Below are 26,142 nucleotides of genomic sequence, written 5' to 3'. Positions count from 1 at the left end.
GGTACAACAAAATCTATTTGGTTCTAAATCCAAAGCTGTGAAATCTTCTTTGAATGTTTCCAGTTCTGCCATCTTGCACATCCCCAATTTTGATCACTTTATCGTTGGTGGCCGTGCCTTAAACTGGCTGGCCCTCAGCTCTGGAATTCCCTTCCAAATCCTTTGGCATCTATACCGTGTTCTCTTTCTTTGAGGTACTCTTTAAAATGTATCTCCACACCTATCCTGATAACTCCGTCCACAACTAGTGTCATACTTTGTTGTTACTGCACCCATGTAACACTATGACGTTTTGACGATGATAAACGTGTTATATTAATACAAGTTGATGATGTTACTTACAGTGCAGAAGGAGGCCATTCAACCCATCAAGTTGACATGGACCACAGTCCCACTCAGGCCCTATCCCCATAACCTCACGCATTTAGCCTGCTAGTCCCTCGGCACTGAGACGCAATTCAGCATGGCCAATCAACCTAACCTGCATCTCTTGGAATGTGGGAGGAAATCCATACAGACACGGGGAGAACATGCAAACTCCACACAGTCACCCAAGACCGGAATTGAACCTGGGTCCCTGGCTCTGTGACACAGCAATGCTAATCACTGTGCCACCGTGCAGCTCCCTAAAACAGGTCAGCAGTTTGAACTGTACCCTTCCCTTCGAATCATAGAATCCCTACTGCAATCCCCTTAACCTACACATCTTGGGACAGTAAGGGGCAATTCAACATCATCAACCAACCTAACCGGTACATCTTTGGAGCACCCGGAGGAAACCCACGCAGACACGGGAAGAATGTACAAACTTCACACAGACAGTGACATAAGGCCAGAATTGAACCCGGGTCCCTGGCGCTGTGAGGCAGCAGTGCTATCCACTGTGCAAATTCTTGTTTGATAATGCTCCTTTGAAATGTTTTTCGACATTAAAGGTGCTGAATAAATGTGTGACCGTTAATATCAACATTGTAGTAACCTCAGATTTTTCCAAGGATGCAGTTTTGTGAGTGAATGCTAATTATGGAGATAAGCAGTCACTAACCACATTTAGTTCAGAGATGACTTCCACACAGACACACACATGACGTACATACGTGTGTGCACATGCATACTCACTTATATTCCTAATTCTGTAAAGATTTATTTGCTTTTCCACAATGATCAGTTGTGTGCTCTGAGCTCTGTGTAACAGAGTGCCCAATGGAAACCGCTGAAATGTTTTCCTGAAAAAAGAGACAAGTTGGCAATCTGGCAACCAATCAGCACTCTCTTCTCATGAAGTATGAATTGTTTTGATTTGATTTGATTTATTATTGTCACATGTATGAAAAGTATTGTTTCTTGCACACTATGACAAAAACGGTTGATGAAGGAAGGGCCGTGGATGTCGTCTATATGGATTTCAGTAAGGCATTTGACAGAGTCCCACATGGCAGGTTGGTTAAGAAGGTTAAGGCTCATGGGATACAAGGAGAAGTGGCTTGGCCATAGGAGACGGAGAGTAGTGGTCGAAGGGTCTTTTTCCGGCTGGAGGTCTGTGACCAGTGGTGTTCCGCAGGGCTCTGTACTGGCACCTCTGCTATTTGTGATATATATAAATGATTTGGAAGAAGGTGTAACTGGTGTAATCAGCAAGTTTGCGGATGACACGAAGATGGCTGGACTTGCGGATAGTGAAGAGCATTGTCGGACAATACAGCAGGATATAGATAGACTGGAAAATTGGGCGGAAAAGTGGCAGATGGAGTTTAATCCGGATAAATGCTAAGTGATGCATTTTGGAAGAAATAATGTAGGGAGGAGCTATACAATAAATGGCAGAGTCATCAGGAGTATAGAAACACAGGGGGACCTAGGTATGCAAGTCCACAAATCCTTGAAGGTGGCAACACAGGTGGAGAAGATGGTGAAGAAGGCATATGGTATGCTTGCCTTTATAGGACGGGGTATAGAGTATAAAAGCTGGAGTCTGATGATGCAGCTGTATAGAACGCTGGTTAGACAACATTTGGAGTACAGCGTCCAGTTCTGGTCGCCGCACTACCAGAAGGACGTGGAGGCGTTAGAGAGAGTGCAGAGAAGGTTTACCAGGATGTTGCCTGGTATGGAGGGTCTTAGCTATGAGGAGAGATTGGGTAAACTGGGGTTGTTCTCCCTGGAAAGACGGAGAATGAGGGGAGATCTAATAGAGGTGTACAAGATTATGAAGGGTATAGATAGGGTGAACAGTGGGAAGCTTTTTCCCAGGTCGGAGGTGACGATCATGAGGCGTCACGGGCTCAAGGTGAGAGGTGCGAAGTATAACTCAGATATCAGAGGGACATTTTTTTACACAGAGGGTGGTGGGGGCCTGGAATGCGCTGCCAAGTAGGGTGGTGGAGGCAGGCACGCTGACATCGTTTAAGACTTACCTGGATAGTCACATGAGCAGCCTGGGAATGGAGGGATATAAACGATTGGTCTAGTTGGACCAAGGAGCGGCACAGGCTTGGAGGGCCGAAGGGCCTGTTTCCTGTGCTGTACTGTTCTTTGTTCTTGTTCTTTGTTCTATACAGACAGAGCATACCGTTCATAGAGAAGGAAACAAGAAAGTGCAGAATGTAGTGTTACAGTCATAGCTAGGGTGTAGAGAAAGATCAACTTAATGCAAGGTAGGTCCATTCAAAAGTCTGATGGCAGCAGGGAAGAAGCTGTTCTTGAGTCGGTTGGTAAGTGACCTCAGAGTTTTGTATCTTTTTCCCAACGGAAAAAGGTGAAAGAGAGAATGTCCGGGGTGCGTGGGGTCCTTGATTATGCTGGCTGGTTTTCCGAGGCAGCGGGAAGTGTAGATGGGAATCAATGGATGGGAGGCTGGTTTGTGTGATGGATTGGGCTACATTCACGACCTTTTGTAGTTCCTTGCGGTCTTGGGCAGAGCAGGAGCCATACCAAACTGTGATACAACCAGAAAGAATGCTTTCTATGATGCATCTGTAAAAACTGGTGAGAGTCGTAGCTGACATGCCAAATTTCCCTTATTATTGATATTCTTTGTGAACTGTCCTGATACTCAAGCTCTGTACGACCAAATCACTATCTTTTGAAATAATGTTACTTGTAGAGGTGTGGGATCGAGCAGGAGGGTAAGGGGGCTTTTTGCAAGAGCTGGCACAGGTGTGATGGGTCCAATGGCCACCAGTTGTACTGTATGATTCTAATGGGTCCACTTCAATCCTTTATTCAATTGCCTTTAGAAAGTAATCCAGAATGCCAGATCATCATGACTCTGTGTTTTAAAAAACCTCATCTTGCCCCCTTTTGCCAATTTGTTAAATATCGATTCAGCTATTGAAACTAAATTCAGACTGCTGAATTCTACTTCCAATTAGTTTTAGTCCAGACGGTTTTCCTGTACAATTGTTAGCTCAGCGTATTGTTGCATCTTTGAACATGTGTTTCGCATTTTTAAGTTGCAACAAGCCACTCTGATGTGCCTCTTCTCACTGCTTTTGCGCTACCTGCTCTGTTTGGCTACCTGATCTACATTCGGCAAGTTCAGTGTGGCGTTTTGTGCATCAGTATTTTTTCCGGCTGTCAGTACCACTTCAGCTTCCTTTGCCAGCATGATGCTACTTAGCACGTACTCCACTGACCTTTGCATTGTAAGGGGACTGATTGTAAATCCAGTCCTGTTGCCAGTTAGAAGGGCATCAGCTGGGATATAATGATTCACTTGATTTACTGACATTAATGGCAAGCATAATTCTGCTGTTAGTTTTTTCAGTGAAGGCTTCAGACTCTGATTACTAATTATGCGTTATTTTATTACGCCTTGATTTTTTGGTGTTATGACTGAATTTATTCGCTGGCTATACTTTGATTTGCTTAATGTTTGCTACTTGTAAACTTGAGCTCACCCAAAGCTATGCTGCCGTGCCCATGTTGGCATCAGGTTCCTGTGCTTGCTAATCCATGTTGGCTCTACATTACGCAGAGCCGCAATTTTCAAATATTCCTCCTCGTTTCCAAACCTTCCTCCCCTCCCTGTCCCTGTAATCTCCTCTAGCCCCACAACCCTCTGAATCCTTCTAATTCAGGCCTCTTGAGCAACTCCCATTTTAATTGCTCCATCATTGGCCGTATCTTCAGGTACTGAGGCCCTAGGCTCTGAAATTTTCTTCTCAAAACCTCTTCTAAAGTGAAAGTTTATTTATTAGTCACATGTGGGCTAACATTAACACTGCAATGAAGTTACTGTCAAAATCCCCTGGTCGCCACACTCCGGTGCCTGTTCGGGTACACTGAGGGAGAATTTCGCATGGCCAATGCACCTAACCAGCATGTCTTTCAGACTGTGGGAGGAAACTGGAGCACCCGGAGGAAACCCACACAGACACGGGGAGAATGTGCAGAGTCCACACAGACAGTGACCCAAGCCAGGAATCAAACCTGGGTCCCTGGAGCTGTGAGACAGCAGTGCTAAACACTGTGCCACTGTGCTGCTCTCTATCTCATTCTCCTCCCTCACATTGCTCCTTAAAAATTATCCCCTTGACAAAGCTTCTGGTCACTTGCCCTATTATTTCCTTAAGACTCTGGGTGTCATGTTGCTTAATAACACTCCATTGAAGCACCTTGAGATGTTTTATTACGTTAAATCGGCCATTTAAAACAAGTTGTTGTTGTAGAGGTGGGATGAAGCTTGTGTGGAGGATGAAGCTTGTGTGGAGCATCAACACCAGCATAGGCCAGGTGGGCCGAATGGCCTGTTTTTGTGCTGTAGTTTCTGTGCAGTTCTATGCAATGGAATATCTGGTGAAATACCGTTCTCCTGTTATTGGTATTAATGTATCTCCTGGCAGGGAAATTAATACATCCCTTAAAGAATTCCCATGGAAGCATTTAACATTTGTTATCCTGAGCAATGGTCATGCTTAATTGTGGAGTTAAGCACAATCCAGTGTCTTAAACCAGCAAATGCCTGCTGCCCATTTTACTAGTAGCTAATAAAACTGTAGCTACCAGATTGTACTGCTTTTCTTCGTTCTTTTTTTTTGGTTTGATTTTGCTTCTGTCTTGGTGCTCACATCAATGAATAATTGCATCGGGGAATGAAACATCTTTCCTCTCGGCAGTGACAGCATCAACTCGTCCTAGGTCAGGAAGAGTGCAAGTTAGATGCAGGTTAGAGCTTCTCCTGCGCTGGTCCCTATAATGTTACTTGACCCATTCCGTAAAGGGTACCCCCCCACTGCAGTCACGCACCATTTTCATTTACATGATTAACTCTCGTAGCCTATTTACATTGACAGCTTAATAATGAAACAGGGTTGGCAGTTCTCTCAACTGAGCACGATCTAGGCAGCACATCCCATCCCAAGTTCCGATCTCCGAACTGATGTGGGGATTTCTCGAAAGGCATCACTCCGTGAGCTGGTATTTGTGTTGGTGCTTGTGTGGTGGCAGTACCTTGCCAACTACCTAACCTGTCATTCTTACAATGCAGTAACATGCACTGTTATCATGAGTAACTGGAGAATGGAGTGGAATAAAAACATTCAGTGTAATGAGAACATAATCTGCACAGTCCCAAAATGCTTTTTGCTTGTCAAGGTTAAATGTTACTTGATATTGCAGCATGAATCCTTTTTGAACCTGCTATGGATCCGTTACAGAGGGTTTTTTTTTGGCACCTCGTTAAAGAAAGGAGTCGGACTGATTAAAAATGTTCAACAAAATGACAACTATTGGTACTTATATAGCACTATTAATGTAATAAAAACATAACAAGGGAATAGCATAATTGGACAAGATTCAATACCGAATCAGTTAAAGTGGTATTAGGACAGGTAACCAGAGGCTTGGTCAGAGCAGTAAAGTTTAAGGAGTACTTTAAAGGAGAGAGGTGGCAGGGGGGTGGTTTAATTAAGAAAATCTGAAGCTTCAGATCTTGGCCACTGAAGGCCAGGCTGCCCTCTGATGATGGGTTGATGTGTATCAGGGATGCACAAGATTCTGGAATTGAGGTACACCAAAATCTTGAAGGGTGGTAAGGCTGGCCGCTACAGAGATGAGGAGGGGTGAGGCCATGGAGGGATTTGAAAACCAGGATGAGAATTTAAAAGTGGAGTCTTGCCAGACTGGGAGCTAATATATGTCAATGAGCACAGAGAGGGACGGGTGAATGGGGCTTTGGCATGGTTGGCACAGTGGTTAGCACTGCTGCATCACAGCGCCAGGGACCCAGATTCAATTCTGTCTGTGTGGAGTTTGCACATTCTCCCCGTATCTGCGTGCATTTCCTCCAGGTGCTCCGGTTTCCTCTCACAATCCCAAGATGTGCTGGCTAGGTGGATTGACGATGCTAAATTGTCCCTTAGTGTAATGGAGATTAGCAGGGTAAATACATGGGGTTATGGGGAAATGAACGGGTGGGATAGTCAGTGCAGGCTCGATGGACTGAATGACATCTTTCTGCACTGTAGGGATTCTATCATTCTAGTGTGAGCTGTGTGAGAGGCAGCGGAGCTCTGGATGAGCAGGATTGAGGTGTGAGAGCATTAGAATTGTTGAGTCTGGAGGTAACATACATGGATGAGAGTTTCAGCAGCCAATGAGCTCGGGTTCATTCGTATAATACTAAGGTCAGAGAATACATTTTGGTTAGAGATTTGGAAAAACTAAGGAAAAGTAAAGTTTATTTATTAGTGTCACAAGTGGGCTTACATTAACACTGCAATTAAGTTACTGTGGAAATCCCACTCCGGTGCCTTTTCAGGTAGACTGAGGGAGAATTTAGCACGGCCAACACGCCAAATCAGCACGTCTTTCAGACTGTGGGAGGAAACCGGAGCACCCGGAGGAAACCCACGCAGACACGGGGAGAACGTGCAGACTCCGCACAGACAGTGACCCAAGCCAGGAATGGAACCTGGGTCCCTGGCGCTGTGAGGCAGCAGTGCTAACCACTGTGCCACCGTGCCGCCCTAGATTTAACCAGTGCAGCAGTGAAGGACAAGGGGAATCTAGCAGAAGTATTCAAAATTATGAAAAGTTTTGGGAGAGAAAGATGATTTCCGTTGTTCGAGAATCGGTAACTGGGAGCCACAAATTTAAGATTTCCCCTAGAAAGACTAAAGTAGAAGATATTTTAACATAAAGCATAATTATTGAGGCAGACTTGAGGAAAATTAAGATGAAAAATATCAGCTGTATTGGAAAGATTAGGTAAAAGGCACTATTATAGCAGCAAGTTCCAGTACATTGTCAACAGCGACCCGGATGCTATGGTCCACAATTGTTTCCAATGTGTTCTAAATGCAGAACTTTCAGCTTTGTGGTGGGATCTAAAATGGAGGTTCCAACAGCTTCGGATCACTGTGTGAAGTTTGCACATTTCCCCGTGTCTGCGTGTGTTACTTCCGGGTGCTCCAGTTTCCTCCCACAGTCCCCAGATGTGCTGGTTAGGTTGATTGGCCATGATAAATTGTCCCTTAGTGTAAGGGAGATTAGCAGGGTAAATTCGTGGGGTTATGGAGAAATGGCCAGGCTCGATGGACTGAATGACTTCTTTCTGCACTGTAGGGATTCTATCATTCTAGTGTGAGTTGGCTGCCCGTTTAACACCCTGTATAAAATCATAGAAACCCTACAGTACAGAAAGAGGCCATTCGGCCCATCGAGTCTGCACCGACCACAAACCCACCCAGGCCCTACCCCCATATCCCTACGTATTTACCCACTAATCCCTCTAACCTACACATCTCAGGACACTAAGGGCAATTTTTAGCATGGCCAATCAACCTAACCTGCACATCTTTGGACTGTGGGAGGAAACCGGAGCACCCGGAGGAAACCCACGCAGACACGAGGAGAATGTGCAAACTCCACACAGACAGTGACCCAAGCCGGGAATCGAACCCAGGTCCCTGGAGCTATGAAGCAGCAGTGCTAACCACTGTGCTACCGTGCTGCCCCATTTTTGATTTGATTTGATTGTATCAATACTCGGTCTTGGCTCCCCTCTGCTGAATTGAAAGCCCTGGTATGTGTCACTTGGCTGAGCTCCTCTATAAGGACCAATGTTGTGCTCTGTCGTCACACCCACTGTGTCTGTGCATCACTTATGGTGCTTCAGAACTCAGAGGTGACACTTTTATGTTGCTGAGGGGTGGTGCGTGCCTGGCACTCCAATCGAATCCAGCAATATCAGCCTGGAACTGGATTGATCATTATCCTCAGCGTAAACAAGCTTATCGCGATTGCCCAGTTTGTGCCAAAATGATGGCCAGCTCTGCACCGGGGGCTCGCGTCCACTGGGGCCGCCTGAAAGGATTTCTGTTGGAAACCTTAATTGTCGTTTGTGATGAGACTTTCATCCATTGGTGCGAATGGGGCTCAGATCCAACTCCCTGAGGCAAATTGATAGTGTTCTATGATCCTCTGCACCACTCATCTATTATTCAAGACAGCTCTTAAATAGAATTTTCAAATGGATCCAGTTTAATCCTACTTAAGGGTATTTACATATCATGAATGAGACTGCTTTGAAAAAGCTCTTTGATGCAACAGGTAGACATAATCAGGAGTATTAAGTCACTTTTGGTTTATTTGAATAGTGAAAGCTGCAGATTGACCATGTATACTTGTGTTCATCACATTTTGAGTCATATTTTATTGGACCTGTGCTTGGTGCTGTTCCAGAACCATGTGCTTTGTGTCTTCTACAATCACCATTTTTTTAAAAAAAGTGCATTAATAAGGAAAACATCGTGCTTTACTTTTTTTTAACGAGAAATTGCTGTGTAGAAACACTTTGGTCACAGATAGGGTAGATTTGGTATTCTGCTGCTATATTCAGCAGCAGGGAGCTCTGAGATGGAAGCTGAAAATTGTTTTGTATTGTCAATCGCCTCACCTCACATCGCATTATTAATGCTCATTTCTGATCTCAAAGTGTGATCGTAGAGGAAAATGCTGCTCTGGGCATTGAGGTTTGGGCCGTGCCCCCACCACCTCTCCTCTGAAATGCACTCAGTTGAGGAGTTCCAAATTTGGAGGTACTAATGGGGTACATAAGGGCATTCAAGGGCATTCGGTAACCAGAAGCGCAGATTTAAGTAATTGGCAAAAACCTGGGGAGAGATGAGGAGAATTTTGTTTTAATGCAGTGAGTTATTGTGATCTGGAAGCAGATTCAATAGTAAGTTTTGAAAGGGTGTTGGATAAAATAATTTGCAGGGTTTTGAGGAAAGCACAGGGGCATCAGGACTAATTAGAGAGCTATTTCAAAGAGTTGGTGATGGGCTGAATGGCCTATTGAGCAATTTATGTATCCTAGCTATACAATGCAGTGTAGTTTAATTGTGTAAACCTTAGGTGGTGCTTCAATTACCATGGAATGATAAGTGATAGATTCAAGACTGTGGTTTTCCACATGACCAAATTATTGATCTTGGCTGTGCTACCATATCCTGTGTAGTTCCAGTCAGTGAAAAAATAAATAAACCAATGTGTGTTTTATTCATTGCTCAGAGTGGTTCAGATCAATGGCAAGCATCAGCCCATTTGGCTTTTTTTTATGCAGTGTGAGAAAGTATTAATGACAGAAAAGAAGGATTTGTATTTGTTTACCGCCTTTTCATGACTTCCCAAAATGCTTTTTGTAGCCAAATAAGTACCTTTGAAGTGTAGAATGTGGGAAAGCAGCAGACAATTTGGGCGCAGCAAACTCCCACAAACAGCAACGTGACAATGAACAGATAATCTGTTTTAGTGGTGTTGGTTGGGGGGGATAAATATTGACACTCAAACTTAGGACACCAGGGACAATCCCTGCCCCCCTTCACGCCTGCTCTTCTTTGAAGTAGTGCCCAGGGAACTTTTATAACTACCTGAGAATGGATGCAGCACCTCCAAGTCCCTCAATACTGCATTGGCGTATCTGCCTTCATTTTGTACCCTCGTTTTTGGAGTGGGGCTTCTTGGACCCATAACCGCCTTAGAAGCGAGAGTTAGTATAAATGATTTTTTAAAGAAAAGCTTGAGGAAAGGGTACCTTTTGTTGCACAATAATTTTCTGCAGTTGTAAACTGGACACATGGCGCTTCACTCGCACTGTAGTTTCCCTCCCCCTCTGTGGCGTGTTTCGCGGTGGGGGGAAGGCAGCACACGCTCACTGGCAGCGGCATCTTATAGTCTCATCGTTGTCCATGGAGTTTCCTGCTAAACATACTCCTCGCCACCAGGAAAGCCGCAGCGGGGGTGTGCCGTTGGCAGAACCGTAAGAGCTTGTTGGCATGAATGGCAGCAAGGTTGTGGCGAGTATATGTTCTTTTAGATCTAGAAGTCCTGTACTGAATGTACACCAGAGCAAGATTTGCAAGGGTGGATGGAGGTGGTTACTATTCAATAGATTCTGCTTTATGTAGAAACCTTTGTCAGCAACAAACCCTTTAGCCAGGAGTAGGCACTCTGTGCGCACAAAGTCCTTTAAAAAGAATTGTGATTAGCAGCAGTTGAATTTTAAGGGCACCAAGTTTGGGAAATTAATGTGGTTTTATTTGTTTATTTTTTTGCCCCCCTTCCGTTTTTAAACAGATTAATCAGGCCGTGCCCCAGCTAGCTGTGCGTCTGAAGAATTGATCAAACCTGTGCAACGAATCAGGCTAGTTGGAGTGATGGGCAGCTTTGGGAGTTGATTTGCAAAATTCTACTTGGGAGTCGGAGGCTCAGCCTGTTTGAGCTAACAGTTTACCCCAAGAGTATACTTCTGTTAATTGTATCATTTTGTGTGGCAAGGACACTCTATACATTAGAGTATTGTACAATAGTTGAGGCCCATTAATTGGGATGTCGTTGTGGAGATGTCTTTATCAGAACCATTCCCAGTCAGCATTGCTCATCAGGACTGATTAAATACAAAAGAACTCAATGTGATGCCTGAGAACATTACCTCTTAAGTAATCTCCTCATTAACCAGAACCTCATCAACTGTTTATTGAAAGAATGGAATCATTGATGATAGTTTATTTATAGGTATTCATCCTTCAATCTAAAAATCTATAATCTGTATAAATAAACTGCGCACTCTTCCCCAAATCTAATTAACTGTAACATGCTGGGTGGGACATGATATTCCAACCAAAAAATGCAGATTGTTCCACTGTGACCCGGGCTTTAGCTGCACAATTAGATCTCTGTATCTGCATTTAAGCTTTAGCATAAACTAATGACAAACCTCAAAAACAATTTGAAACTCAATCAGTTGAACTCAGGAGGGTAAATTTAATATGATAATTTGCCTCGTTGAATTATATTAGCCTGGCAGGGTAGCATGCAAATATATGACCCTTACTTAGTGTCTTCAGTGGTTGCTGCGCTGATGGATATTTCAGTTCTGATAAGGAACTTTGGGGGAACTTTGCAATTCTGTTGAATGTTCTCTTGGAGGTCTGAGATCTGAACTGGATCTCATACTGGGTTGATCTTCGTCTCCCCGTTTCCATAATTTGCCTCCATTCGCGATGTGACAGCAAGGCACAAATAACTGTTTCTAATAATATCAGATGGAGTTGTGGAGGACAGCATTTTAATGTAGTAAACGGCCTCCCTGTGGGGTTGTTATTGCCACTACAGAACATCAGTTACACAGTTGCAACAATAGTCTCTTAATTGATTCGTTTAATTAGCAGGAGATGAAGTTTGTGCTGCATCTTGTCATCCAGTATCACGGGAGGGGGGCTCAACAGCCTGTGCTGTCTGCCACCAAAGAATGTTTTCGCTTGTCATGTTCATATAAAGCTGTAATTATATGTAAATGAAAACTGCCAAAACCGTTTTAAATTTTATTTGACAACGCAAAGTGGTGTCGAGCGGTTTCAAGATGAGACATGTTAAATGTCGCTTCGTTTTTGGTCGCTCTGTATCATACCCACACGGATTGAATCAAGTTTCACCGGCAGCCAATGTGCCAAATGAAAGGAATTGATTTTGTTGTGCTCTCTTACTGACCCAGAAATTGCTCTGTTCGTAACATACAATGTGCGTGTTTTTAACGTGTTCTTGTACGTTTTCTGCAAGTTGACAAGTAAGGAAGCCAAAAATACATTACCTCAAGGATGGACAAAAGTCCCTGTTGCCATCAGACGTTTGAATGGGCCTACCTTATATTAAGCTGATCTTTCTGTACACCCTAGTTATGACTGTAACACTATATTCTGCACTCTCTCCTTTCCTTCCCTATGAACGGTATGCTTTGTTTAGCGTGCAAGAAAAAATTTTGGGTGTCATAAAATTCTTGTACCATTTTAAGGGGATGATAGGTTGAATTGCACTTGATTCTTACAGACTGAACTCTCTTTGGGTCAAATTTAAGTTTAATGTTGGTCAGAAAATTGTCTTTTCTTTAACTGAAGCCCTAAAGTTGGCATCAGCTTTTTACCCTTGTGCGTTCCTAAAGTGGCTGCTGTACTATCACATTAAAAACCTATTGAACCCTCCATTTTGCTTCTAAAAAGTATGGTTTCCCCGTGCGCCCTTGATTTACATATTTCGAATGTGCGGTAACTGTGCACAAAGTGGTGGACCTTTCTCCTGGGTGATTTCTTTTTAATGAGCAATATAAACCAAAGCATTGTTTTTCACATCTGCTGCATTATTCTTTTGACTTGTTAATCTCTGCTTCTGCTCCACGCACAAGTTTTGCTCAGGTTCTGTTGCTTAATTGCAATAAATTGCCATTTCAATTTGACCCTGTGACATCTGTGCCAAATGTTTTGTACACTTGGCTCTTATTTCCTGTTGTTCTTCTTCTTCCTGATTCTGCACTTCTGTGAAATCAGAGATTTGGTTTGAAAAATTTCAATTCTGTATAAATTTCATTCCTGGATGTGACTCTCACACTTACAGGCCATGTCCACAGCTACAGTTGACAGGAGAACTATAAAGGAGACTGCAATTGGTGGAACTCTGGAAACACGCAGTCAGCTAATCAGAGCCTCATTTTGTTACAGGTCCCCTTTTGACTGGGGATTTGATCTGACGGAAAGGTGGCTTGTTGCTTAACTTAGATGATCATCAAAAGCATTTTAAAAACAATATTCGAGAATGTTCTCCTTAGAATGAAGGAGGCTGAGAGGAGATTTGATGGAGGTGTTAAAATCCGGATGGATTTAGATGGAGGAAACAAAAATAATTTTCTGGTGTTTAAAAGGCCAATAACAAGAGGCCGCAGAGTTAGGGTGGTTCGCAATGCAATTGGCATCTGAAGTGGAAAGGAAACAGTTTATACATTTATACAGATAACTAAGAAACTACCGTTGAGTTATCTGGAAAAAGAGCTGGTGGGTGGGGAGACTCAATGGCCATTTGAACTCCTTTTATTATGTACATTCTAAGTTCAGTGAGATGTTTTCCTATATTGAGCACATTTGTCTTTCAGCTCTCAAATGTAGCTCTTGTGATCTGCATACATATTTTAGACTGCATAAAGTTGCTAAATAATTTTGAATAGTGTAAACTTGGTGACGATGGCCTTTACAGAAACCAAAGGTCTACTCTGAAGTCAGAAAACTCTTCAGTTGTTTCAACTAGTTCTTTGTTAACAAACTTCCTCCAGGTTTGCTATCCATATCTAGTGAGTGATAGATGTCTCTGATTTAGCTTGCTCCCTCATTAACAAACCCAGATTACGCCATCAACCACACAAACAAACGCCATTCTTAGGTTGTAAGATATGCTGTTTAGTAAATAAATTAAACCCTTCTCTGCTAAATCATCAAAGAGGAATCTAGAGACTGAAATTATGAGCTGACTCTTTTTTCAAATCGTTAATGCTAAAACAATTCAGGTTGTTTCAATGTTGACATTGGAGGACATCAAGTTGCCACAAACAGCAATGTGTGAATGGCCAAATGATTTGCTTTTGATGGCGTTGGGTTGATGAATAAATATTGGCCAGAAGGCGAGGGAGGAGGACTCTGCACTTCTTTACAATAGTGGCTGTGGGAATTTTGCATCCATCTGGTTGTGCAGATGGGGCCTCGGTTAACCACTCCATCTGAAATATGGCACATTTGACAGTGCAGCACTCCCTAACTACTGCATAGAAGCATTACCCTAGATTATGTGCCCAATGGAATGAGAAATATATGAGTAGGAACAGGACAAACAGGAACATTTAGCTGCTCAACCCTGTTCTGCAATTCAAACTGATGTCTGATGCTACATCTTAAATCCGTCTGGATGTCTTGTTTCTATAACAATTGTCTGAACTATGTCTATTTAATAATCATTCAAAGTTACCACAAAGAGGAGGACTACTATTTGTAATCAGACCTGATTGCAAGGGGGCTGGGATTGTTTGGTTAGAATCAAATGAGTTCTCGCCTAGCATAAAGCCTGTTGTTATGATCTGGAACGTAATGCGTACAAGGATGGAGGAAGTGAGTTCAATGATAACTTTCAGAAGGGAATTGGATAAATACTTGAAGGGAACTTTTACAATCACACACTACAGGAAAACTGTGCAGGACCTTAGGAAAAGAGCGAAGGAGTGGACCAGGGGTGCTCTGTACACCCCAAGTCCTGTATGGAATCCACCCCATTCTCTCAGTTCCTTCGCCTCCCTCACATCTGTTTCAATGATGCCACTTTCCAAAATGGCTCTGCTGATATGTCTTCCTTTTTCCTTTCATCATGATTTCCCACCCACTGTGGTTGACAGGGCTCACAACTGTGTCCGACCCACCTCCCGCACCACTTTCACCAGGACCCCTCCTTCCCAGAACCAGGACAGGGTCCTCTTGTCCTCATTTTTCACCCCACCAGCTTCCACATTCAAAGGATCATCTTCCGCCAACTCCAGCATGACGCCACCACCAAACACACCTTCCCCTCACTCCCCTTGTCAGCATTCTGCAGGGACTGTTCTGTCCGGGATACTCTGCTCCACTTCTCCATCGCACCCAACACCTCAGCCCCCTGCCTATGTCATCTTCCCATACAATCACAGAAGGTGCAACACTTGCCCCTTTACCTCCTCCCTGACCACCATCCAAGGGCCTAAACACTTCTTTCAGATGAAGCAGCACTTTGCATGTGCCTCCTTTAGTCTACTTTATTGTATTCGCTGCTACCAATGTGGTCTACTGAATACCGGAGAGACCAAATGCAGACTGGGTGATCACTTTGCTGAACACCTTCGGTCCATCCGCAAGCAGGAGCCAGACCTTCCTGTCGCTTGCTATTTCAATACACCGCCCTGCTCCCTTGTCTGTTCTCGGCCTTTTGCTGTGTTCCAGTGAAGCCCAATGCAAACTGGAGGAACAGCATCTCATCTTCCGATTGGGCACTTTACAGCCTTCCAGACTGAACATTGAGTTCAACAACTTCAGAGCGTGAACTCTCCCCTCCACCTTCACCCCATTTCCATTCATTTTATTCTATTTTATTTTGTTTTATTTTATTTATATATTTTAAACAATGTTTTTATTTTGATCTTCATTTCTTCCATCGTTTCATTTTTCCGCTTTTTGTAAATTTCACTTTCAATCTCTTCCTCCCCACTACAGTTTCCCCTCCTCTCACTTGACAAGGGCCACCTGTTACATGTCTCAGGTTGTCCTTTGACACTCTGCTTTTACCTTTGTTCTGCCATTTACAGATTCTGATCTCTTACTAGGGCACTACCAGAACCCTCCTTAGCCATGATCATCACCATTTACATTCCCTTTGTCTTTTTGTCTATGATATCTTTGTTAATTCCACCCTCCCATCTCTGACCCAAACACTATGAATATTATCCTATTTTTTTATTGCCTTCAGCCCTGACGAAGGATCATCCTGACTCGAAGCGTTAGCTCTATTCTCCACAGATGCTGTCAGATCTGCTGAGATTCTCCAGCATTTTCTGTTTTTGTTTGTCGTGTAAGAAGTGGAGTAAATGGGTAGCTCTTTTAAAGAGCTGGCACAGTTACTATGGGCTGAATGGCCTTTTTCTGTGCTAAATGATTCTATAAAACTATGACTATTGTCTGAAACTGTGGCCAGAATTCTCCCAATCCCCCGCTGCTGGGTTTGATGGTGGGTGTGTGGGGAGAATATGGCTGGATGCCCAGAAACCGGTTTCACGCTGGTGTGAATTTACAGTGGGATCTGCCGTTGGTGTCTGCCAGAGTGGGTCCGAAAACCCGCCAAAGGTCGGCATGAACCTCATTTCCATCCCGTTAATGGGATGCAGATGAAGGCTCAACACCCCCCACGCCAGATTCCCCGGGATAGAGTCATAGAGGTTTACCGTATGGATTCAGGCCCTTCGGCCTTCCCTGTCCATGCCGCCCCTTTTTGGAACAATGTAGCATGTGTGTGAACAAACCCTGGGGCTGCCTCCCGAGTTCAGGATGGAGGCCACCCGCAAACCTGGACCCCAGAACATCACAGCAGTGAATGGTGGGGGACGGGGATGGCGGGGTGGGGGGGGGGGAACTTCCACATGTGGAACTTTGGTTTTCCTTCAGGGACTCCATCTTCCAGCCTCTTTTTATTCATTCAGGGGACATGGACGTCGCTGGCTGGCCAGGATTTATTGCCTATCCCTTATTGCCGGAGGGCAGTTGAAAGTCAACCACATTACTCTTGCTCTGGAGTCACATGTAGGCCAGACCAGATATGGACAGCAGATTTCCTTCCCTAAAGGACCAGATTAGTGAACCAGATGGGTTTTTCCGACAATCGACAATGGTTTCATAGTCATCAGCAGATTCCTAATTCTAGATGTTTTTTATTGAATTCAAATTCCACCATCTGCCGTGGCAGGATTTGAACCCGGGTCCCTAGCTGCATTTCTGGATTAACAGTCTAGCGATAGTACCACTAGGCCAGCGCCTCCCCTAATTCCCGGAGATCTATCTTCTTCCTCTGGAGGTCCATCTTCCGGTCGCAGAATTGCCCCCAGAGATCTATCTTCAGTTTCAGGAGGTCCACCTTATTTCTTCAATGGTGAGTCAGTGATGTTGGACACCTTTTCAATATGGCGCCCGGACACATCGGTGGATTGCGTGTCATCCAGGTTTGTTCCACCTCGGAATCAGCGTGAGACACCCAGGTGTGTAATTAATGAGGTTGGGGCCAGAAGATTTGCTGCCGTAACGGGATACCCTCCACATTCCTGCCCCGCTACTGGACTTGGTCTCAAATTGGGAAAATTTCATCCTATGTCTACTTAACTTTAATTATTAACAGTCTTTAATAATTCTCTTATTCGTAACTCAAGCTCTGAGCATACAGATCAGCTTTTATGTCTAGATCCTACAATATTGACAGGCAAACGTCATGTGGAGGGGACACAGACTGAATACTTTCCTGCAATAAATTCCACTGTAACCACTGAGTCAGATGGAAGTGGTGAGCAGAGGTTGAATACTGCCCATAGGGAGAGAAAAAAACATTGAAGGACAAGTTGTCCTTCTTCATTGATATGCACACCTAGCACAAGCCGTGTTAGCAGAGTGAATTCTTCCCCAAAGGTGGAGTTTGTTCATTTTAGGAGTGACTGTCGGAGCACGAAAATGCATCCTAGTCTTGGGTCCGTGTTGTTGCATGTATGGAAAAGTTGGCATAATAACGAAATGGCTCATAAAGAGGCACTTTATGCCTTGCTGCCAGTCAAAGTACCAGTCGGACCTCCGTTACATTGTGATTAGCATTTCTGGAGTGCTCGAGGGTTGTGAAACAAAGGCTTTTGAAATAATCATGACCATTCCGACATGCTGAATTTGAATGTTCAAAAAGGGAACTTTTATCATTGTCCACTCAGTGTTTGGTACCTGATGTAGTTCATATTTCAGATTGAAAACCATAGTTTCCGTGACCCTGTTTAAACTGGAGAGTGGATGTACTTGTTGACCACTACAGCTGGGCTTTCCAACCTTTCAGCCGTCACTCCAGTTGGTTGACAGGATGTGGAGATGCCGGCGTTGGACTGGGGCGGGCACAGTAAGAAGTCTCACAATACCAGGTTAAAGTCCAACAGGTTTATTTGGTAACACAAGCTTTCGGAGTGCTGCTCCTTCTCACCTGATGAAGGGGCAGCACTCCGAAAGCTCGTGCCCCAAGTAAACCTATTGGTTGACAGCACTGTGTCCCATTCAGCCCACCTACCATTGGCTAAGCTGCAGTTGTTAGCTTGAGAGATGACCAATAAGACAAATCAGATAGTAATTTTGCTACACACTGGTTCGTTATGTCTCATGTATAGAATTATATACAGTTTACAGCACAGAAACAGGCCATTCAGCCCAGCTGCTCTATGCTGGTGTTCATGGTCCATGTGAGCCTCCTTCCACCTCTCTTTATTTCACCCAATCAGCTTATCCTTCTACTTAAAGAACAAAGAAAATTACAGCCCTCCAAACCTGCACCGACCATGCTGCCCGACTGAACTAAAAACCCCCTACCCTTCCGGGGACCATATTCCTCTATTACCATCCTATTCATGTATTTGTCCAGATGCCCCTTAAAACTCACTATCGTATCTGCTTCCGCAGTGAGTTCCAGGCACCCACCACCCTCTGTGTAAAATACTTGCCTCATACATCTCCTTTAAACCTTGCCCCTCGCACCTTAAACCTATGCCCCCTAGCAATTGACTCTTCCACCTGTGAAAAAACTTCTGACTATCCACTCTGTCCATGCCCCTCTTAATCTTGTAGACTTCTATCAGGTCGCCCGTCAACCTCCGTCGTTCCAGTGAGAACAAACCAAGTCTCTCCAACCTCTCCTCATAGCTAATGCCGTCCATGCCAGGCAACATCCTGGTAAATCTTTTCTGTACCCTCTCCAAAGCCTCCACATCCTTCTGGTAGTGTCGTGACCAGAATTGAACACTATATTCCAAGTGTGGCCTAACTAAGGTTCTATAAAGCTGTAACATGACTTGCCAATTTTTAAACTCAGTACCCAGGCCGATGGAGGCAAGCTACCGTATGCCTTCTTGACTACCTTCTCCCTCTGCATTGCCACTTTCAGTGACCTGTGTACCTGTACACCCAGATCCCTCTGCCTATCAATACTCTTAAGGGTTCTGCCATTTACTGTATAAGCTGTATGCTATACACAGCAATATAATACTCCTTTCTCCCTCATTTGTTTATCTAGCTTCCCCTTAACTGTATCTAAACCATTCACCTTATCCACTCGCTGTGAGAGTGAGTTCCACATTCTCGGCATTCTCTAGGTAAAGAAGTTTCTCCTGAATCAGATGCATTGGTTAATTTATTTATTGGTTTGTTCCTTCTTATTTGTGCCTGGCCTTCCCTGAGCATCTCAATCTTTTCGTTGACCATGTTCACTATAGCATCAGGTGGGAGCGTTTGTAAAGTGTGATATTTCAGAAAAAGTACTCGCTTGTTCTCTATCATCCCTTACCTAAGCAAAATGCTCCGCAGCGCTCCGAAAGCTGGTGCTACCTTTTGGACTTTAACCTGGTGTTGTGAGACTTCTTACTGTGCCCACCCCAGTCCAACCCTGGTATCTCCACATCCTGTCAACCAACTGGAGTGACAGCTGAAAGGTTGTATCATCCCAATACCTAAGAAAAACCAAGCAACGTGCCTTAATGACTATCGGCCGGTGACTCTGACATCCATCATTATGAAGTGCTTTGAAAGGTTAGTCATGGCACAAATCAATTCCAGCCTCCCGGACTACCTGGATCCACTTCAGTTTGCCTATCGCCGCAACATGCCCACAGCAGACGCCATTTCCCTGGACCTGCACTCAACCCTGGAACACCTAGATAACAAGGACACCTATGTCAGACTCCTATTTATTGACTACAGCTCAGTCTTCAACACTATTATTCCCACGAAACACATCTCCAAACTCTGTGGCCTGGGCCTCGGCACCTCCCTCTGCAACTGGATCCTGAACTTCCTAACTCACAGACCACAATCAATAAGGATAGGCAACAACACCTCCTCTGTGATAACCCTCAACACCAGTGCCCCAGAAGGCTGTGTTCTCAGCCCCCTACTATACTCTTTGTACACCTATGACTGTGTGGCCAAATTCCCCTCCAATTTGATTTTCAAGTTGGCTGATGACACCACCATAGTGGGTTGAATCTCAAACAATGACGAGACAGAGTACAGGAATGAGATAGAGAATCTGGTGAACTGATGTGGCAACAATAATCTCTCCCTCAATGTCAACAAAATGAAGGAGATTGTCATCGACTTCAGGAAGCGTAAAGGAGAACATGCCCCTGTCTACATCAACGGGGACAAAGTAGAAAGGGTCGAGAGCTTCAAGTCCAGATCACCAACATGCCGGCACTATAGTTAAGAAAGCCCACCAACGCCTCTACTTTCTCAGAAGACTAAGGAAATTTGGCATGTCAGCTACGACTCTCACCAACTTTTACAGATGCACCATAGAAAGCATTCTTTCTGGTTGTATCACAGCTTTGTATGGCTCCTGCTCTGCCCAAGATAGCAAGAAACTACAAAAGGTTGTGAATGTAGCCCAATCCATTGACTCTGTCTACACTTCCCGCTGCCTTGGCAAAGCAGCCAGCATAATTAAGGACCTCACGCACTCCGGACATTCTCTCTTCCAGCCTTTTCCTTTGGGAAAAAGATCCAAAAGTCCGACTCAAGAACAGCTTCTTCCCTGCTGCTGTCAGACTTTTGAATGGTCCTACCTTGCATTAAGTTGATCTTTCTCTACACCCTAGCTATGACTGTAACACTACATTCTTCATTCTCTCGTTTCCTTCTCTATGAACGGTATGTTTTGTCTGTACAGCGCGCAAGAAACAATACTTTTCACTGTATGCTTATACATGTGACAATAATAAATCAAATCAAATTAAATCTCTCCAGCATCTTTTCCTCTACAACAGAACGTACTTTGTCTCATAAAGGTAGTTGAGGTCACAATCTCTACTGCACTCCTTTCATCAGGGCTCCCTTAGGAATCACAAGCGCTCAGAAAAAGAATAACTGGACAAAGAAAAGAATGTTCCTCAGCCCGTTTGTAGACTAGGTCAGACAGATGTTCCTTTTCAGGGCACGCAAAACACTTAACAGCCAAAGGAAGTACTTTAGACGTGTAGTTATTGTTGCAATAACAAATCAAATTCAACAGCAAATCAGATGAGGGGGTATTAGGACAGGTGACCAAAATCTTGGTCAAAGAGGCAGATTTTAAGGAGTGCTTTAAAGGTGGAGAGAGACAGAGAAATAGGAAGGTGGAGAACTACGGGCCTTGGCAACTGAAGGCACTGTCACCCGGTAGAGCAAAGGAAATCAGGAATATTCTCGAGGTATCTTGGGAGGTTGTGGGGCATGGAGGGGCTTACCCAGATAGGGAAGGGGGAAGCCATGACCATGAAGCCATTGTCGATTGCTGTAAAAACCCATCTGGTTCACCAAAGACCTTTAAGAAAGGAAATCTACCGTCCTTACCTGATCTGACCTACGTGTGACCCCAAACCTACGGCAGTGTGGTTGACTCTCAAATGCCCTCTAAGATGGAGGGCAGTTAGTGACGGGTTATAAATGCTGGGCCAGCCAGCGATGCTGTCATCACATGAAATGACTATAATCCAAAACCTAGAGAATATTAAGAGCAGTAAGTTTTTACTGGACTCGGATCATATCATTCATATCTTCTCTTGTCTCAGCTTGCTAATTTTAGTTCAAAATCATTTCAATCATAAATTGTTTTCTTTTGAAAGGTTGCAAATTAGTTGAAATAATCTTTCCTTCTGTCCGAGATGTCACTCTCTAAAGGTGCTTTCTTCTCGTGAGAGAAAAAAGGTGATTTTGGTAAAACAAGAATGTTAAAAATTATGGCCCCCACATAAAGTTCATATACAGAATCACAAAGCTTTACAGTGCATTGAGCCCATCGAGTCACACTGGCTTTCTGAAAAAACATTCTCCAAAGTCTCACTCCCTTGCCTTATCCCTGTAACCTTGCACATTCTTTTCAGATAACAATCCAATTCCCTTCTGAATACCTCAATCGAACCTGCCTCCACCACCCTCTTAGGAAGTTCCTTCCAGACTCCAACCACCTCTAGGTGTCTTTGTTCCCCCTCACATCACCTTCACTCCTTTTGCGCATTATTTTGAATCTGTGCCCTTTAGTTCTTGATGCTCTCTTGAGTGGGAACAGTTTCTCACTATTCACCCTGTCCATACCGCGCAGGATCTTAAATACCTCCAATGAGTCTCCTCTCAGCCTTCTTTTCTCCAAGGAAAACAGTCCCAATCTCTCCAATCCTCATAGCTACAGCTGTTTGCCCCTGGGATCATTCTTGTGAATCTCCTCTGTACTCTCTCCAGTACCTTTGCATCCTTTCTCAATAATGTGTGTGTATATAAAGTGACTCAATTTGTTTCTTGCATGCTATCCAGACAAAGTATACCGTTCATAGAGTAAACAGTGGAGAAGAAAAGGAGAGGGTGCAGAATGTAGTGTTGCAGTCATAGCTAGGGTGTAGAGAAAGATCAACTTAATATAGAGTAGGTCCATTCAAAAGTCTGATAGCAGCAAGGAAGAAGCTGTTCTTGAGTCATTTGTTACGTGTTCTCAGACTTTTGTATCTTTTTCCTGATTGCAGGAGGTGGGAGAGAGAATGTCCGGAGTGCGTGGGGTCCTTAATTATGCTGGCTGCTTTTCCGAAGCAGCGGGAAGTGTAGATGGAGTCAATGAATGGGAGGGTGGTTTGCGTGATGGATTGGGCTACATTCACTTGTTTCAAAAATCAAACAGTCATTTTTTTAACAGCAACTTATATTTATATAGCACTTGGTAAAATGTTCTAAGATGCTGGATTAACATTTCAACCAATAATTTTGGTAAAATAACTAACAGCTGGCAAAGAAGCTCCCAGTTCCTAAAAAGTCACAACCAGCAACTGCAAGGTGCTCCTTTATCATCAGCCCAAATCTCAGCAGAAATCCAAATTTTTGTGTATTTTTAAAGTGGTGATTCTGTGGCTGTGAATGCCAAGCTAAAAGCTCTGAGAACACGCCACCCAATCAGAATACATCAAGAGAACTGGGAGAATGACAAGCTATTAAAAAAAGACTATTTTCATAATGAAGCATTGTAACTGACTTGGTTAAGAAAGCAGCATCCCAGCTCGTTTGAAACAGGTTGTAAATCGGCATGTTTTTCATCTCTTCTGAGTGGGATAATTAAATTCATTTATTCAGTTCAACAAAATTTGCATAAGTTTTACATAAATGTCCTGTGCATCATTTTGTCAGTGGTGGATACAACTGTTTGACGTTGGTATAAATTGGTATTGCTTCTCATATCTCCTCTGTGAATTCTCCGGATTAAATTATGCGCAATTTCTATAAAACCCCTGGACTCAAATATTGTGCTGTTACCTCCTTAGTGTGAACATATAAATGATCAGCATGATATAAACAACAGTTTTGCATTATGTTTTGTGTGTGTGTGTGTGTGTGTGTGTGTGTGAGTGAGAGAGAGTGTGTGTGAGTGTGTGTGTGAGTATGAATGAGTGTGTGTGTATGCCGTGTGCGTGTGCGAGAGATTGTGTGTGTGTATAGAAAAAAAATACACCCAATTTGTGCGTTTTCAATCACTTTACAGTGTCAAGAATTTGTCAGTATTTAAAGTGTAGCTCCATCACCCCGTCCCATCCCGAGTTATATGGGAGCACCACCACCCAGATGTTCCCCTTCAAGCCACTCACCATCCTCACTTGAAAATATATTACTGTCACTTGGTCAAAATCCCAGATCTGTCCCCCTCAACAGCACTCGAAGAAATATATCAGATCAGCCATGATCCCATTGAATGGCGAGCAGACTCAATGAGCCGAATGACCTACTTCTGTTCCTATGTCTTATGGACAGTATGGGTGTGCGGTTCAAGAAGGCAGCTTACCACCACCTTCTCAAGGGCAATTAGGGATGGGCAATGAATCTGATCTAGCCAGCACCATCCATATCTCATGAATGAATATATAAAAAACACACTGAGAGTGGCAGCAGGCTGCCCTCAGGCCATAGAAACCCAGAGCAACCTGCTTCCTGTTGGCTACTTTTCCGAGAGAGTGGTGAGCTTCTGCAGTAGATTGTTGACCTGTGCCAACTCACTACATTCCCTCCAAAAAGGAGCTGGACCAGCTGGAGCAGACATCGTATTGTATGGACTGTATTATGTCTCGAAACAATACAATATATAATACAAGTTCTTGTGTAACCGCTTGGACAGTTCTCAATCACCTGAGGAGGGAGTTGGAGAGGAATTTTCCGGTATAGGTTTTAAGGAGCATCTTAAAGAATGAGAGAGGGAGACAGAGGGGTTTAGGGAGGGAATTCCAGAGCTTGGAGCCCAAGAGACAGCCGCCAACGGCAAAGCAAAGATAACTGGGGATGTACAAGAAGCCAGAATTAGAGAAGCGCAGAGATCTCAGAGAGTTACAGGGCTGGAGGGGGAGGGATGAGGTTTTACTGGAGCAGGAGCAAGTGTAGATCAGCGAGCACGGGGGATGATGAGTGAACAGGATTTGCTAAGTACAAGTGAAGAGTGTTGACACACACGTTAGAAGTGCGAGTCTAAAAGGTGTGAAGGGGGGAGTTGAGCAAGGGTTAAACCAGCCCAAGATCCAAATGTGATTTTTTTAAAACTTGATTTTATTTATTATTGTCACATGTATTTGGACACAGTGAAAAGTATTGTTTCATGTATGCGCTATGCAGAGAAAGCATACCGTTCATAGAGTTATTATAAATCAGTTCAGAAACTCCAAAGTGTTTTATAAAGTCTGCCTGGATCATTAGTTTTGCAATTTGAATTTGGTTAGGGTGAGCATAAGATGTTTCACTTCCGGTATGATTCAACTGACCCACTAGGGAGCTTTTATCAAAGTTTATTTAAGAATGCACTTAACATATAGCAATAACTTTTATCAATTACAAACAAGAACAAAAACAACCACGATATTGCAGAAACCTTCACAACTATGTAAAAATTCCAGCCAAACAACCTCCTTTAAAAAAATCCCTTGCCACAAGTTTAGCACAGAAAATACGAATGCTCACGTAATGCTGGAACTTAGTCCTTTGGTTGGAGAATTGAAACTCTGACTTCCCAGTCTTGTAACCTCCAGCAACCCTCGAGATAGAGAGAATGCCACTGCTGGCTGCTAGCTTTCAGCCAGTGAACCAGTGCAAAAGATAGAATTCTCACTCCAGAAAGGCAAGAAGGCCAGCTTCCAGCTCGCCAGCAGAATTTACAATACCAGGGAGAGAGAGGTAGAACACTGCTTTTCCGCCTGATGTCCAAATACCTTCTAAACTAAAACAGCAAACAACCCAAAACTGAAAATCAAAGAACGCCAGTCACCTGACCTGTCAACCATTCTTTCTCCAACAATTCAGGGTCATTAAAAAATGCCAGAAAGTACCTGAAGCTCAGAGTAAAATTAAACAAAACCCCATTTAAACCATTGAAGCAGCAATAAAAGGATTTCTAGCAGACAGCTTGGCAACAATGGAAAAAACCAAAGCTGCTTGTAACTGCAGAGAATGTGATTTTAAAAAAATCTTAAAGACATGCTAGTGTCACAGAGTATATAGGAGAGAGGGAAAGGAGAGGGTGCCGAATGTAATGTTGCAGTTACAGTTGCCATGAACAAATGGGAAGGCTCACTAAATGATTGAAATAATGCAAATTAGATTCATGTAAGTGGAAAGAAATATAGAAGAACAGCAGAACAAACTGAAGGCAAGAGTCATGTAGAGCGGCTTATCTAACAGATTATTCACCATTCAGGATTATACGTACTTCAAATCTTTTCCAAAATGCTGGACAGGCTGAGTCAAAAGTTTCAAACTTCTCTAAATGGGAGAAAGCTGAGGGATAAACTATTAGAAGACTTTTGATAGGGTGTGATGGAGTAGAGTGAGAGGGGAGGCTGGTGTGTCGCACTGACCAGATGGACCGAATAGCCTGTTTCTGTGCTGTGCATTCCATGTGATGGGGACTAATTCAATAGCAAAAATGACCTTTGATTTTGATGATTAGAAGTTTCATCTTGCTCCCCTGTTGCCATGAGCAGGATACCATGGTGACTATTCTCAGCTTTAAGTTGCACTAATCTTTTTGTGA

General features: G+C 43.6%; 1 protein-coding gene across 2 annotated transcripts in view; it reads left to right on the top strand.

Annotated features, from left to right (window-relative positions):
- The window catches only part of pcca (propionyl-CoA carboxylase subunit alpha), a 374,693-nt gene that overhangs the window by 268,729 nt on the left and 79,822 nt on the right, over positions 1 to 26,142 (top strand). The window contains exon 22 of one of the 2 annotated variants that reach the window (XM_078221545.1): positions 10,582 to 12,482. The exons of the other annotated variant lie outside the window; for it this stretch is intronic. Within the exon in view, the coding sequence (XP_078077671.1) occupies positions 10,582 to 10,626 (45 nt within the window). The 3' untranslated portion in view covers positions 10,627 to 12,482. Of the gene's footprint in view, positions 1 to 10,581; positions 12,483 to 26,142 lie in introns of those variants that run through there. 2 annotated transcript variants of the gene reach the window in all.

The sequence above is a fragment of the Mustelus asterias genome, chromosome 10, assembly GCF_964213995.1.
Source record: "Mustelus asterias chromosome 10, sMusAst1.hap1.1, whole genome shotgun sequence".
Taxonomy (NCBI): domain Eukaryota; kingdom Metazoa; phylum Chordata; class Chondrichthyes; order Carcharhiniformes; family Triakidae; genus Mustelus; species Mustelus asterias.
Note: the sequence above shows the minus strand (reverse complement) of the source record. Positions and strands in the feature narration are given on the sequence as shown.